We start from the raw sequence: 15,960 nt of genomic DNA, 5'->3' as shown, positions 1-15,960 counted from the left end.
TTATGAGGCACAGGAAGTGTGTAAACACAATCGGAACCTCCGATTGTGTTTACACACTTCCTGTTAGTTTCTCAAGCCAGACTGTCTCTTCGACATAAGGTTAATAGTGTGTGTGGGGGAATAGTTCCAGGAAGTATGTTTGAATGCATAAAATAAAGATTTGATTCTTTACACGTCTTACCCCTCTCCAAGTACATCACAAACGGTCCATTCAGCTGCAACTCGACAGCGCTGCTTAATCCAGAACCTTATTTTGGACACGATAATTGAGACATGAAATTTTCATATCGTCCCACCCCTAGTGGAAATATGCATCTATAGACGGTTTTAACTTGACAACAAAAACATTCTAAATTGAACCCCCGCTCACTTCCTGTTGCAGTGTTTGCTATGGACATAAAAGAAAAAAAAACATTCAAGTGCAGGACTGACCATTCCGTGAAAACCGTCTATACAGCTGAGCAGCCAAAACAAAAGTAACGATGTCGAGTGAATATTTCTGCAGTTTGCCGAATGCTGAGAAAAAGGAAGTGCTGTGGGGTTGCGCTCTGGTGAAAACCGTCTATATTCTCGAAGCCAGGGGTTTTCAAAGTCTGAGACTGTTGGCCTCCCCCAAGACAAAGCTTGGAAAAAGGAGCCCCCCTCGCTCAATTCCGGATGCCTACATGATATTGTTTGACCCCATACATAGCCAAGATAGCCTGATATTACTGTTTGACATACTTCAGACTACACCAAATACATAAAAGGTCTGTCGGTATTTATTTGTTTCTGACTCTGGGAAAGTAGGAAAAACTGTAAAATTCCGCCAAACTACTGCATCTCTTTAACCAAATCACACACATTTAGGGTATTCTATGAGATCTCCTTTTAATAACTAATGTCATATTTTTTCACCTCCATTCACTGAGCCTCCCCTGAAACTGCTTGGAGCCCCCCTGGGGAGACCCGCCTCCCACAACCTCTGTTCATTTAGACTTTATTAATTCTACAAAGCTAAATCAAGCCCGTTAGAAACAGACAGAATAGAGGATGCTAGGCGTTTTTACCTTCAAAATAAAAGCCTATCTAGCCGATCTATACCTTCTAATCTCTTTTGCATAATGTTGTATATGCATGTGGGCCTGCATTAGGGCTGTGCAGTTAATCAATTCATAATCTCAATTACAATTTTGGCTCCCCACAATTATGAAAACAACAATCAAGTAAAAAAATATATATATTTATTTTAGTTAGCCTATTTTGTTTTACATTTATTTTCATTTATTTTCACTTCAATTATATTTAAATTTCAAAGAAATTCACTACTAAAAATAAGTTTTTTCAAGTTCAAATAAGTGCATGATGTTGCCAAAGTCAACGAGTAATCACATTAAATAATCGTGATCTCAATATCAGTCAGACATCGTTGTGATTATGATTTTTTGGGGCATAATCGAGCAGCCCTAGTCTGCATCCTTACTGTGTGTGATGGTGTGTAAAGATTGACTCACTTTCTTCTGCCCATCCGGCAGGTTGCAGCCTGAGTGAAAGTCAATAGTCTGAGTGTTGCAGAGATGTTTGCTCAGAAGACACACTGGTATAGTCTGTGTGTGTGTGGGGGGGGTGTGTGTGTGTGAGTCATTGTGTTTCTATGGTGCTGACAGAAGTTGATAACCACCCCGATGGTTCTGGTTGCAGTGGACGCAGCACTGTGTCACAGTGACTAGCTGCAGCCAGTATGGAACTGCTTGGCTGGAAGTGTCACAGCTTCTGTGTTTGTCCGTCGCCGGAGAGCAAGGTGTTGATTGGGCCATCCTACACGGGGTCAAAGTTCATGACATTTTGATGGTGTGAACTGGCTGCTGAGTCCCTGAGAATGAAACACCAGGGAATGTGCCATCTTAGCGTTAGGCCAACTGTGACAGCCTTGTCCACACCTTTAGAAATTAAACCCTGAAGAGCCTTTGTTTTTAGAAATCCTGCAAAAGACGTCGGCCTACAACTAACCGGAACAGATATGGCTTCCTCACCAATGTATGATGTATTTTCTGATAACTAGTATCTGACCGTATGTTGCTGGAGGCCTAACTGATGATTGTGCTTTGTGACTGCAGGTGGAGATGTTCCGCCAGGTGCTGGGGAAGACCTTTGGGTTTGTGGGCTACACGATCCAGTACGGCTGCATCGCCCATTGTGCCTTCGAATACCTTGGAGAGTTGGTGGTGGTCCGTATTTACTGAGACTAAATTGTTAATTAGGGACTACCCGTCTCCACGTTCTTCATATCAATCCTTCTGTAAATAACTGTTGCTGTATGTGTCATTCATTTTGCAGTGCTCCGGTCCATCCATGGAGCCCACCATCATCAACCACGACGTCGTCTTCTCAGAACGCCTAAGCCGCCACCTTTACAGAATAGAAAAGTGGGTTTCGTTTTTATGCATTCACATTCAATATGCAACGAGGGCAACCGGCAACCATGTTGGACGAAACATCTTACTATTTACATCTTTGATGTAGCATGAGATGTCAAACACCATTAATTATTGAACGCACACTGAATTGTTGCAAAGTGACTGCATTTCTGTTTTCTTTCAGGGGTGATATAGTGATTGCAAAGAGTCTGTTTGATCCACATATGAACGTTTGTAAAAGGGTGATTGGGTTGGAGGGTGACAAGGTCTGCACAAGTACCCCCTCGGATATATTCAAGACCCACACATTTGTGAGTATGTTTTTTTATAACATAACATAACATAACATAACATAACATAACATAACATAACATTTGTTGAAAGATTCTAGCTTCAAGTGGCTTTCAAATATTTTTCCTACATACATCTTTTCAATACCAACTTTACCAAAAATTAATAAGGTTCCTGGTGGCAGTTTTTGCTTTTGAGCCATAGAGACACTGCGGAGCGCGTCATCATTCAGAAACCACGCACAAAACGGGGAAAAAAAAAAAAAAACAATCCTGGCTGGCGTTCTCCTATGTCACGTAGTTGCACACAAAGATCATATATATACGGAAGATGAACACTCCAACTTACTTCCTTGACAGCTAGATCCACATTTTTCTTCTCGCCAATTCTCAATGGCTTCCTTGTTTTGCTCGTGAGTACAAAAAAACTTGAATTGGTGATTTTTTTTTACATTTGTTGTCTGCACAGCCCACCACACAACAGCTTTTAGCTATGTTTAATTCAAGGAAAATGATGCTGGTCTATGGAACTGAGATGAGAGCTTTTCCCAGTGATGGGCGTGGAATATTTCATGCAGTGTCTCTATCAACAACCAGAACTCACACAGTCTCTGTGAAAGTGAAAAGGATACAGTGAAGTGACCTGGTAATCCCACAATCATCCCGACATTATGCCAGGCTGTCTCAGTTTTGTTTTTGTTTTTGTAATCTTTTGAAGTCACGTTGTACAACAGCGGGATGGTGTACACAGCATTAATTATAGCCTCCTTCACTGCCTCGGCCGCCATCTTCTTTGAAAAGTTGAAACAAATCTCGGAACGCCTCCTCTCGAGACCTCGACTCTGATTGGCTAAACGGACAGTGACTATCCGACCATCCGATACGTCCATCCAGAAAAAGTTCATCCCTCTTCAACTTTCTGTCCATCAAAACGTATGCAAATTTTCTGGATACGTACGCTTCTGAGTGCTCCACGGACAGTCGGACAGCTGTCATTGAAAATGAATGGAAGTGAACAGAGAAATGAACGCACACGGACAGACACCACGCATCAGTGTGGCCAAGGCCTTAGTTCACAACACTTGATACTTTGTATCACACTCTACTAAAATGACAGCCAGAATCTCCATACATAAATGCAAAATGGCCTCTGTGTTTGTCTTTGATCTTCTTTGTGTGTGTGTGTACTCCAGCCAGCCTACCAGACCATTGTAGTTGTTTGTGTCATTGGTCAAAATATCAGCTTTTGACAACGCCTATATTTCCTCAGAACAGTGATAAAACCAGAGAGTGAGCAGGGGGTTCTGCTGGTGAAACCACTGTCATTGCTTTTCTATTACTACTCTTCGCAACGCCCACAGCTCAGGCCTGCAATCTCTCTGAAGCCTGTTAGAGTTAGTGCCAGCCCAATGGACAGACTGATGGGTGGGCGGAGGTGTGTGTGTGTGTGTGTGTGTAGGTGTGTGTGCGCAAGCGCATGTGTGCGTGCGTGTGTGCGTGCGTGTGTGCGTGTGAGTGCGCAAGTCAAAGGTTGTGTTTATGTTGCATGCTTTTGTATTTACTGTGTATTGTATAGACTTCATGGGTATGCTACTGAATGGGTTCAGCAATACACAAGCATAAGGCCAAGCCTATAAGTGTCATTCAGCAAATGAAATAGGACATAAAAAAAAAATGTTTCCTATGCTACAAGCTTTACTTCAATAGAGGCCTCAGCTGGTAATAGGTGCCTTCATTGTTGTAGGTTTGATTTGTGTTCCAGTGGAGCAAATGTCACAATCATGTAGGCTTTAGGTTTAAGTGTCATTTCTAAGCTTGCCACTAGGTGGAGAACTTCCAAATGATGATTTGTCTCTTAGGAGAACATATGGGGGGGGGGACACACCATTTGGGATAACCCATAGCCTACATTTGTAGTTCATCTCTGTCTGTCTCTGTCTATGCACTGTGTACAGGGACACTTGCCCTCCTCTTTTCTCTGTATGTAGTCAAAACATGTCAAATCGATTTTTGCACAGATTTCAGTGTGACGCAGCTTTTTTCACTCGTTTTGATACTCTCAAGCTGCAGCACCTCAGAAAAGTCTGATAACGGATGAGCAGTGGTGTTTTCACTACCAAAATTCAGTATAATCTTTTTTAGTGCAAAATAGACCGGGCTAGGCTACTGAAGTATATAACCCCTTTTCCCTTTTAAACCAAACAAAAAAAAGAAAAAATGATACAGTAACAGGCCCACTTTCTCGCTTTGGTTTTAAACGGGATAAAATGAAAAATGTGCCTGTTTTATCCTTTTTAGTTTAAAATAGTGAAACGGATTATACTTCAGTACCCCGACCCACGTTTTTAAGTGGCCCGCCATGATTCTTTAAAAAAAAAAAATCTTTTCCCAAAATTCACGGAGGGCCACTTAAAAACGGCCCACGGGCTGCAGTTTGTCACATCCTGCTATAAGCATTCAGAATCAGAAAACACTTTGCCAATATAATGAATGTACCTGGATTTTACTTAGTGCTGAATATGTAGTAGGAATACATTTGCAAATGGAAAACGGTGGCCTTGGTTTGACTTGTGTAAATTCAATATGAAAATACAGGTCTAAATGAAAGAAGTTTTTAAGAACACAAAACAAGTCTTGATCACTCCATGACCAGAGGTTTCAATAAAAGATAAACTGACCCGCACTCAGGAAAACCGTTGATTTATTTTATTTTGACATGATGACCAGTGCAGCCAGACATTTCGGCCACTGCCTGCTTCATCCGCTGCATAAAAAAAAAAATCCAGATCCAGATCCAGTTTAGTGTAACTAAACTTAAGGCGCTTTCACACCGGCCTTGAAAGCCGCAAAATGCACGGAAAATAGGATCCGCGCCTCCGATGTGAAAGTCGTGAACGCGCGTTGCTGGGTAATTGTTGTACGCCTCACAGCGCCGGGTTAGCAGGTAACCCGCCTCCACTTGAAAGCGTCGGAGCAGCAAGCCAGAACAGTGCGAATGCTCAGCTCATTCATTAAAAAATTACAGGGGAAATCACCAGGAGGAATGCTCCGTGAGTGTAAGTAGGTTAGGCTTGATAGGGGTAAACATCAATAGGCTTTATGCTCAAACGATGTTGGCATTAGTAGCCTAGGTAAAATTAATGGATATAATAATACGCTTCAGAGGACTATAGCTGTCTGTGGCGAGTTGGTCTGACGATATTCCCTCTGGAAACCAGCTCCAGAACTGCAATCTGTCTAGCTAGCCACTTGTGCATTCCCTTACAAAAACTACTAACGTTATACAGTAGTAGTCATGTGCATCTATAGCCTATACTATTCCCCCGACGAACGTTATGCAGACTGCAGCTGTTTGATATGCGGGCATCGTCTTTCAGAACGGAATACGGACGCTAATTAAGCTACTTAATGGGAATAATTTGCTTTACACAAAAATGGAACCAAAAGGTAAGAATTTGCCTTGTACCTAATAGGCTACATTACAAAGCAATTTCTGTGCCGAGGCTGCTGGCTTTGCGGGCCTTCTGAACTGCAATTTTTCTTTTTCCTGCTCTCCCCAAAATTTCAATAGACCTTTATGGCATATTGTTACAATACAACAATACTGGTGTTGACAGTGTTGACAGTAATAGAAGATGCCAAATCATTCAAAACAATAAGCATTTTGCTTTTAGGATCATTGTGCCAGCGTGGAGCGCTGTTCCAAAATGTGTCAACGTGTGTCGTTGCCTGGGAAACGCACATCCCATAATGCAACTGTTCGCATCGCATCCCATAATAGTATGATGATACTTGGGATGCCATTGCGAACATAGATGCGAACAGGTTAGCTAAAAGTTTAGCTCATTATATCATGGCTGTGAACCAATCAGATTGCTTGATTTGAGTGAGCCATTTTATAATTAAGCAATATAGCATGAGAGCAAGTGTGTTGTGCAGAATATATCCCGCTGATAAGCTGTTATCCCACGAGGCCGCAGGCCGAGTGGGATAACAGCTTATCAGCAGGATATATTCCACAACACCACGCAGCTCGAGTGCTATATTGCTTTTATAAAACGGTTTCCAAGTATAATAATATAATAATAATAATACTATAAGTCCGACTGGCATGGTTTTTCTTTAAGAGTCAGTTGAAACACTACTGTAAGGCGGGACCTCTAGCAAGAAGATAGACGTGCGGGTGATTTGATTGGATCGTTCTGGAGACTGAAGTCGACATTGGCCAATCCTGGCGCTTGCTGAGAAGCTGAGAGGTTTTTGCAAAGCCCGACACCAGAGCCGTATGCCGACACCAAGTAACGTTACGTCTTATTTAGAAATGCGGGGTTAAGAGTGAGGGCGCGCGAGAGAGGGGTTAAGACATTAGCCCGCGTCTATTCTTGTACAAAACATCATTTTCTGCGAAGTATTAGTAAAGTTATAAGCGAAGATCGATTCACAAGGATCTGACAGCTGTCTCCGCCATTTTGTTTTTGAGGTAACCAAAGCCTAAGAGAGTTGCGCCATCATGCGTCTGGCTGCAAGCGAGTAGCTTTTTGTTTTGACACTACTGTAAGGCGGAACCTCTAGCGAGAAGATAGACGTGCGGGTGATTTGATTGGATCGTTCTGGAGACTGAAGTTGACATTGGCCAATCCTGGCGCTTGCTGAGAAGCTGAGAGCTTTCTGGAAAGCCCAACACGGAGCTCGAGCGCAGAGCTGCCTTTTAGTAAGAGAGTTGCCATGGCAACCAATAACCCATGGCCATGGGTTATTGAACTCGGTTACTGGAATTATACAATGGCTGTGAACCAATCAGATTGCTTGATTTGAGAGAGCCGTTTTATAAGTTGATTTAATTTCTCCTAATATAGCCTTTGCCCTCTAGTTTTTCTTTTTTGGTTGTTGTTTTACCTCCAAGAGCAAAATGTTTTTTTCCCCAGGCGTTTTTAGTGATAATGAAACGGAGGCATTATTGTGTGACAGTGTTTTAGGCAACTGAGAAAATACCCGCTGTTCGCAACTTTAATGTTTAGCCTCCCTTGGGGAGCGTGTGTGTGTGTGTGTGTGTGTGTGTGCGCGTGTGTGTGTGCGTGCGTGCGTGCGTGCGTGTGCATTAGCGTGGTGGTGTGAGGCATTGTGGGTGGACCTGTGAGAGGCTACAGATGAATTTTTGGAAGGTGCAGTTAGACCCTGTCATCACCTCCTCTCCTGCTCTGACAGACAGGCAGCTTCTCTCCGCCCTCAGAACATCCAGCAACACACTAATTGCCCTGTCACCTTTTAGGCATCGTTTCTGTGTCTGAGCTGTTGTGTCAAAACAATGTCACTCCATCCCTCATATTAAGCAGAGAGGGAGAGAGACGGAGAGAGAGAGACAGTTGAAACACACATACAGTACAGTACAGTACCATGTAGTGATAGACAGTGTTGGGCAAGTTACTTTCAAAATGTAATATACTACATATTACTAGTTACTTTCATTTGAAAGTAATACATTACTTTACAGTATTACTGTCTGTGTAGAGTAACTCGTTACTTATTACACTACTTTTGCATTACTTTCACCGTAATAATTATTTTCCTTTGTTATTATCATCTATAGTGGTTATTTGCATAAAAACACACTATTTGATTAGGAAATTATTGTATCTTTATTTAAATATGTGCTTGATCAAAAAAAATTACTCAATTTGTAACTTGTGTTATGCCTACCCCACACTACAGGATTTTCAAATCCTTGAAGATTATAAAAATCTTGAGAGCCCACACACTACAGGACAGAGAGAGCCGATTTTTTAACATTTCAATCTTGGGACACACACACAATCGCGTCTGTTCAAACGCAACCCCACACACTAGAAGATTATGCCGAAGATTCACATTGGAAGCAGGGCTCGACGTTAACTTTTAAAATGCCTATTCAGTGTGCGCACGGGGTGTAGTAGTAGTAATAATGATAATAATAATAATAATAATAATAATAATACATTTGTGTCATTTCGTTTTCTAAACAAATCTTATTTTTTGTTTTTATAATGCATTTGCACTGAAAGGATTTGTTTAACTAATATTTGCGCGGACAGCCGCGTCCATTCGGGGTGTAGGCCTACTGTGCACGGCCAGGCGAAAACCGTCTGTAGGTGCCTTGTGGAGGGGCGCGTCTGCTGATTAATTTTGACTCACTTTTCCGTGCGGACACTCGCCGATGCGGGAAGCTATGAGACCTAAGCGCTTGTTGTAGGCTACATGCTTTGCAGTATAGCATTAGTTTTCCGTCCCGTTCAAAGACGCACGGGTATTTCACCTCGATGACAATTTCCTCGTTCTTTGTTTCTGTGCGGGGCTGCGGGTGGACGCGGACCAGTTTATTTTGCGAAAAACTAATGGAAACGCAGCTACTACTGGCTCTCTGCTCAAGATGCAATCGCCTGTCGGGTTGTAAATATCTAACATGTTAGATATGGCCGATTCACAATCGGGAAGAGGCAGTCTTCCCGATTGTGAATCTTTGAACCCCACACACTACAGGATCATTTGGGAAGATTATCTGCCCGACGCGCTTCAAATCGGGAGCACCCCCGAGAAAATCGGGAGGGGGGAATCTTGGCCATAATCTTGCAAATTATCCTGTAGTGTGGGGTAGGCATTACTTGACAAAGTAACTGGTATATTACTGAAATCCTGTTGGTAATAAGTTAATATTACTGAGTTACTGCTAAAAGCAATATATTACATGTAATATGTTACTTTTGTAATGACTCATGAGTTATCCCCCAACACTGGTGATAGAGGCAGCAAGATGGTGAATAGCAATTCCACTATGTATTTAAGGTGAGCGTACCTCTGCTCACCTCCATTATGTTAACATAATGAGCACTGTAATGGTGTGGCTGTTAAACGGAGAGAGTTTCAGCACCGCTCCCCGACACGTCTCTCTTGACAGGTACACACAAAGACCCGCGCCGGCCCACCACCGCAGAACCGGTTCCAACGCCTAACCCGTCCATCACATCACATCACAGCCGCCAGCAGCCCTGATCAGAACAGAATACTGCCCGGCCCGGCCCGCTTCTCTGGAAGTCTGTGTGCTGTTGGAAACGATGTCGATTGATTGCAGCTTGGCTGGCTGAGTTCAATCTGTTCCATTGGCTCAAGAGGGAACTCTGTGTCGAGAAATGATCAAATTATTAAAGTATGCCATCGTCATAAACGGGATTCTGGGCCAAAATATTTGACTGGTACTCCCAAGTCCTACAAAATAACCCTGCAGCTGGAGGCGGAGCTCGCCATCTTCGGCTTCTCTGAGTCCTCTCTGAACTTCCCAACAGCTGTGCATTGTGCAACAATCTCTGACACTGCGGACAACTGTTGCTAAAATACTTATTCTGAAGGAATGGAAGTCCTCCTCTTCACCTTCTTTTCAAATGTGGCTGATGGACATGATCTCTGTTATACAGATGGAGAGACTCAGGTCCCTGAGAACCAACACGCTCAAAAGGTTCTCAACTGTCTGGGACCTGTTTTTGGCCTACTTTGACGAGGTTAAGAATGATAAGTGACTGAGGTTCGGGGTGGTGTCTCGTGGAACCCTTGCGTGGGATCTCATGCGCATTGTCTCTTGCAAGCACATAAGCACCTTGTGCGGCTGATAGCACCAAGTTGTAATGATGAATGTCGAAGATGTATGTATTTTTTTTCTTTTTAAAATTTTTCCCCTTTGTCTGAGCCGGTTTGTCTTGTTCGTATGATCTATAAAAATGTAAAATAAAATATATATACTGTATAAAAAAAAGTATGCCGTCATCACCCTGTCCGTCACAGAGAGACATCTCCTTGATATGCATCCAAGAAACCAAGTGAGGCTCGTGGGGTCTACAGCCAAAGAGGACATTCGTAGCAGTTCTCTTTGAGGAAAAGTCGCGGATGGCACTTTTTCAGGCCACATCGCCATTTTCAAACCAATCCAGTTTTGATTCAGCGTTTTGCCTTTGACTGTTTATATTGCTTCCTCTCCTCCACACACCTGCGACCTGCAAGCTGATATGCATAAGCTTTCATTCTCTCTCTCTCTGACCACATTGTGACAGGGTCAGGTTTCACGCTCCTTCTAAAAGAACCACCTTCACCACTCTGAAATACTGCCTGTTTGATCTTTCAAGTAATCATGGTCCTTACTGAGGCTTAAGTTTCTCCATAGGGCAATCTGTTTTATTAGACTTAAAAATCTAAATGTGTTTTGTTTTTTCGGCAGTTTCTTTATTCACCAACAGATCGATCTGACCCGAAAAGAACTGAGTTAATGTGAAGATGGGTTCTGAAAAGATTCCCCCCCCCCCCCCCCTGTTTTGAAGTAATTAGTAATGTGTTTGTTGTGGCTGTCCTTTCCGCAGTAGTTTCACAGGATGACAGCCAGAACGCTTGAGATGTTTGTCTCACACCTCTAAGCTCTCGAGCGAGGCACAAAGAAAAGGGTGTTTTGAGGAGGGAAGATGGGCAGAAACAGGGGGTTCTGGTTTGGCAGATGACAAACGGGGGTGTTTCTCCTTCCTGTGCTTGGGAGCCAGCATATGTTACCATGTTAATGAGGTGTAATGGTGGGAATCCAGCATGCTGACATATGGTTCTCCGATGACTCCCTTTAATGATATTCATTTGTGTCGTCGTTATTCAGCGAGTTGTTTACCTCATGTTAGGTCAACATGTCACTGCCTCGTGATTATGTCACATCATCTGTCTCAATTATGGAATATGAAACGAAACGCAAAGCAATCCCCGGCAGTAGAACCCCATCAGAGGAGCCGGGCGATCGGAACCGGGAGGACGAGGCAAGGCGAGGCGAAGACATCTGCGACGTCACCTCAGTTTGGATCATGATTCTCTTTCTCTCTCTTTCTCTTTATCCTCTTTTTCTACCAGAGGACTTTTTGCCGTTAAAAAGTTAGGCGACGCAAAAATAGAACCCGCGCGGATTGTGATGCCCATTATGACAATATAATGTGTTGTTGATCCTGTCTGCACATATAGGGGGGACAGCGCACTTAATTAGGGCCTTGACAAGCCTACTCTCCTAAAGTGATGAGATTAATCATAATTGGTGTCACTGTGAATTAGAGCTCGCTCGGTCGACCGCCCCACTGGCAGGTCGGACCGTGGTGGAGACCCTTGGACACTGCTGCTAGCCGCAGCTTAGGCCTCTCTCTCTCTCTCTCTCTCTCTCTCTCTCTCTCTCTCCCTCTCTCTCTCTCGATATATGCCTGGCTCTCTCAGGCCCCTCTCTGGCTCTGCCCTCCCTGGGCTGGGTAAGAGGGGCGCAGATCTCAGCCAATAGCCTAATGACCCCGTTTGAAGTTCTTCTAAATCCCCCCTCGACCCCGCCCGTTACCCATGACCCCTCTCCTAAGACGGGACGGGGTTAAAGAGGGACAGGGAGGTTGACGCTAAGTTCGGCTGAGGAGGGAGGGACGGCTGAGGCGACGTGGGACGGGTTAAGGTAGATTCTCACTGCATAATAGAGAGGCAAAGTGAACATCACTTCCTGCTTCAGCACTGTACCAGAGATTTTCTTCCGCAATTTATTTTCCCATTGACCTTTCGTAAAATGCTTATAAAAATAGTTTTACTTGGTCAAACCAAATGATTCAGCTATATTTAGAATCGGGAGAGACCACCAGAGAACATTTCACTCTGACCAAAACTTAAACAACAACATAGAAAACATATCTTCTTTAAACCTGCATTTTGTTTTTACTTTTTGGTCCCACTGAAATGTTATTTGGTCTCTCCTGTTTCTAAATATATCTGAACCGTTTGGTTTGAACAAGTAAAACTATTTTTATAAGCATTTTACGAAATGTCTATGGGAAAATAAACGGCGGATGAAAATCTCTGGAACAGTGCTGAAGCAGGAAGTGACGTTCACTTTGCCTTTCGATTCTCACTGCATAATAGATGGGAGGTGAGGGGGAGGATGGGATGAGGGAGGGCGCTCACTTCTACATGTAAACAAAGTTAAATCGTGCGATCATCTCTGACAATGGTTTTGTATTTGACGCCATTGTTTTGTGACGGGGAGGGGAAATAAAAAAAATTCATAGATCGTTTTTCCCTTCTCTCCCATGTGTGGTGCTGTTTTCAGGTTCCAAAAGGCCATGTGTGGCTAGAAGGGGATAACCTTAGGAATTCCACTGACTCCAGGAGCTATGGCCCAGTTCCCTACGCCCTCATCCGAGGCCGTGTTTGCTTAAAGGTAACAGAGATATAAGCTGGCGCACATTTTAAAAACCTCAACCAGATTTAGTAGCTGAGTGTATTCATATTGGAACATTACATTTCAATTGAATCAGGAAACCAGTAGGTGTTGAGGTCCTTTCTTTTTCTTTTTCTTCTTATTTTTTTCATGCTCACTGTATGTATGGACACTTTGAATTCAAAGACGTGAGTCAGTTAGAAGTTCAAAGGAAGTCCGTCTGATTGACCACGGCCTGGACACCATATTGTCTAGCTTTCCATTCTGCTGTGTTGTCATGTCACTGGATGTCATAGCAATCATGACCCTGGAAACAGGTCAGCCAACCTTCTGTCCATCCGATTGGACAGCACCACTCCACTGGAGGGCCCCTATTACGATGGCTGGGTGAAATAAGTTATTTTATGAAGTTGAACCCTTCAGTAAAAGCCATATGAAGTGTTTCCAGGAAGTGAGATTGTTAGAATATTAATGATAAAACACACTACAATCAGAAGGGAAGTAGTTTGATTGTCTTTTAACGCCACCTTTCTCTGTGCCCTTTGTCCTATCCAGCTCTGGCCTCCGCATAATTTTGGCACCCTTGACGAAAGCCCAACCGGACGGATCATTAAAACTCAGAGTAACTCGGACTGACTCACACACCCTGTACATACGTTACTTTGTTTTTAATCATTTATAAATAAAGCTCATATTTATCATAAAATGGTTATTCTTTGCCTGCCTTAATTTGATTATTTCATCCCCTTTAATTAACTTCTTTTTTTTAAGGTGTGGGGGGGACTCAGGGAGCCATACATAGTTCATCTGCAGGTTGATTTGACTGTTGTTGTCTTCTGGTGCTTCCAGTGTGTTGGCTGTAGCTGTGCAGCACCACAACAGCAGCGTGGCGTAGCTGCGTCTCCATGGCGCGGCGAATGGGTAGAGGCGAAGACGGGACGATTCTCCTCTCTCCACAGGTTTGATGTTGGGATCATGCTTTCATAGGAAAGGGACATAAAAAGAATGATGTTTGCAAAGAATTCAACAACAAATCCTCCTTCACAGTTCAGATTATTTGGATGGTTTATAGATAGATAGATAGATAGATATATCTTTATTTTGTGTCACTCCTCAACAAACAAATATGGTATAAAAAACAGCAAAAAGTGCATTAAAAAGTTGGGGACCACTCACATGGAGTTGTGAGACACAATACAATTCAAAACAATAAAAGATAAAAACATACATACAAGTACTATTACACAGAAAATACAGTTGGCAATACAATTATGTAAAAGGAAGGGGCAGTTTATTGGGCGGTGCTCATGAAGGCTACTCTTCTTTTTAGGATGAGGTGGCAGGCCTTATATATGAGTTAGTTTGTTACTGGGGTTTATTTGTGGTAGAATTGACATATTTAACCCTGAAAAGGAGGCAGGACGTTTGAAGATGCGCTTTCAAAGCAGTGATGAAATGAGTTCGACAAACATCCACCTCGCCAAAGACCTGTCTCATTCCCTCAAAAAAAGACTTTATTAATTTCATGTTTACCCTTATCCTCTTATGGCAAAACAGAAGCTTTCTTAGTGTTTAATATTTCATTATAGGCTGCCGAGGCAATTGAAAAAATGTTAACATTTCCCATTTAACCATACAATATTAATAAGCACTTAGTAAGGCGACGCTCGCCACCGAATAGATTGTGTGTGTGTGTGTGTGTGTGTGTGTGTGTGTGTGTGTGTGTGTGGAGCCGACCCTCTTGTGACTCACAGCGAGAGGAAGCGGGACGGTTTGAGAATTGACAAAAAGTCTGACCAGCGGGAAAGACCGAGCTGTTCATGACATCATTACATTGTTTCATCAGCTCGTTGACTCCTGCAAAAATGCCCCGTTCTCGCTGCCATCTTTCGAGCCCCTGTTCCTTGCGCTCAGAGCGTCCTGGGCGCGCGGCGACGTGACTGTACGTTCTCACGCTGAGCAGTGGTAGCTCAGCTGCTCATTCTCCAAAGGGAAGAGAGAGGGACTCTCCTCCTTCTCCTCTTCCCCAAGGGAAGTGAGTTCCAGGCAGCCGTGGGTCCCTGTCCAGCTGCTTCCTCTGTCTGGAGGGGGCCAGACGGTCCGAGGCAAGGCTCCCTGTGACACTGAATTATCTGCCTGAGTGTGATCGTGCCTGCTGGGAGGGAAGCTCAAGACTGTGTCTGCGTGCGTGTGTGTGTGGAAAAAAATATTGATGCACGGTTATTTTGCTTCAAGCACATCTTTGTTTCTCAAGGTTTTACTGTTCATCTGCTGCGTGTCAACACAGTGTTCAGCTGAAATGCTGACACAAGTCATCTCTCTTTATGTCCCTTTAAAGCTTGTGCCCCCTAGAGGGCGCTCTGACTGTTTCCTGATGTAACTCGAGCACTGGCAGACATTACGATTTATATGCTTCAAGTAATGCGGGTAAGATTAAAGTTGAGGACTGTGTGTTGACACCAGTTCTGATACATCTCTGATCTTTTTTGTGTTGTGAATGTTGAGTGGTCAGTCAAGTCCTTTTTATTTTCTGCCACAGTCAGGATGGAGGGAGACTGGCTGTGTTCCGATCTGCTAGTAGTTCCCCTTCGAAGTGGACTGCACAGGGTATTCCCTGTGCAGTCCACTTCGCTGGGGACTACTAGCTGATCGTAGCAATGGCATAATAACATGAGCTTTGTATTTAGTCACAAATGTGGAATGAGCATGCTGACCGGACCTCCCTGATAGCAGAATCTTATCTCGATAACGATATCATTTGGTGCATCTTCTTGTATGTCACCTACGTTGACTCCAAGGAGACCTGAGTTCAGGGACGCTGGAACTGCTTTTAAGTAGGGGGTGCTGCCAGGAAGAGATTCCCGGTGGCGCCCGCGTTTGGATGTTTTTTAGCCATATTTAGAGGATCTCATTGGAAATTAACATTAGGATTATACTGTTGTGATGTCATTATTCAGTATTTTCTCCTTTTATCACTCACTTTCATGTCACAACCTGCTCTCCTTTTTGGTCGTTTTACACTACAACAGAGTGCAACACAGGC

At 43.4% G+C, this 15,960-nt stretch overlaps 1 protein-coding gene across 2 annotated transcripts; it reads left to right on the top strand.

Moving 5' to 3' along the window:
* The first annotated feature begins 2,096 nt into the window (after nt 1-2,096).
* On the top strand, nt 2,097-13,862 carry immp1l (inner mitochondrial membrane peptidase subunit 1). 2 transcript variants are annotated; one of them, XM_083650543.1, is made up of 6 exons: nt 2,101-2,207; nt 2,317-2,405; nt 2,581-2,707; nt 12,807-12,917; nt 13,473-13,565; nt 13,767-13,862. In XM_083650543.1, the coding sequence occupies exons 1-5, from the start codon at nt 2,103-2,105 to the stop codon at nt 13,551-13,553; spliced, it is 513 nt and encodes a 170-aa protein (XP_083506669.1). In that variant the 5' UTR covers nt 2,101-2,102; the 3' UTR covers nt 13,554-13,565; nt 13,767-13,862. The 2 variants fall into 2 exon arrangements, with proteins under 2 accessions (XP_083506670.1, XP_083506669.1); XM_083650544.1 differs by lacking the exon at nt 13,767-13,862 and having other exon boundaries at nt 2,097-2,207; nt 13,473-13,608.
* The last annotated feature ends 2,098 nt before the right edge of the window (nt 13,863-15,960 follow it).

Source organism: Poromitra crassiceps, assembly GCF_964638095.1.
Source record: "Poromitra crassiceps genome assembly, chromosome: 14".
Taxonomy (NCBI): domain Eukaryota; kingdom Metazoa; phylum Chordata; class Actinopteri; order Beryciformes; family Melamphaidae; genus Poromitra; species Poromitra crassiceps.
The sequence above is the reverse complement of the archived record's forward strand: the minus strand, read 5'-3'. Positions and strand labels throughout refer to the sequence as shown.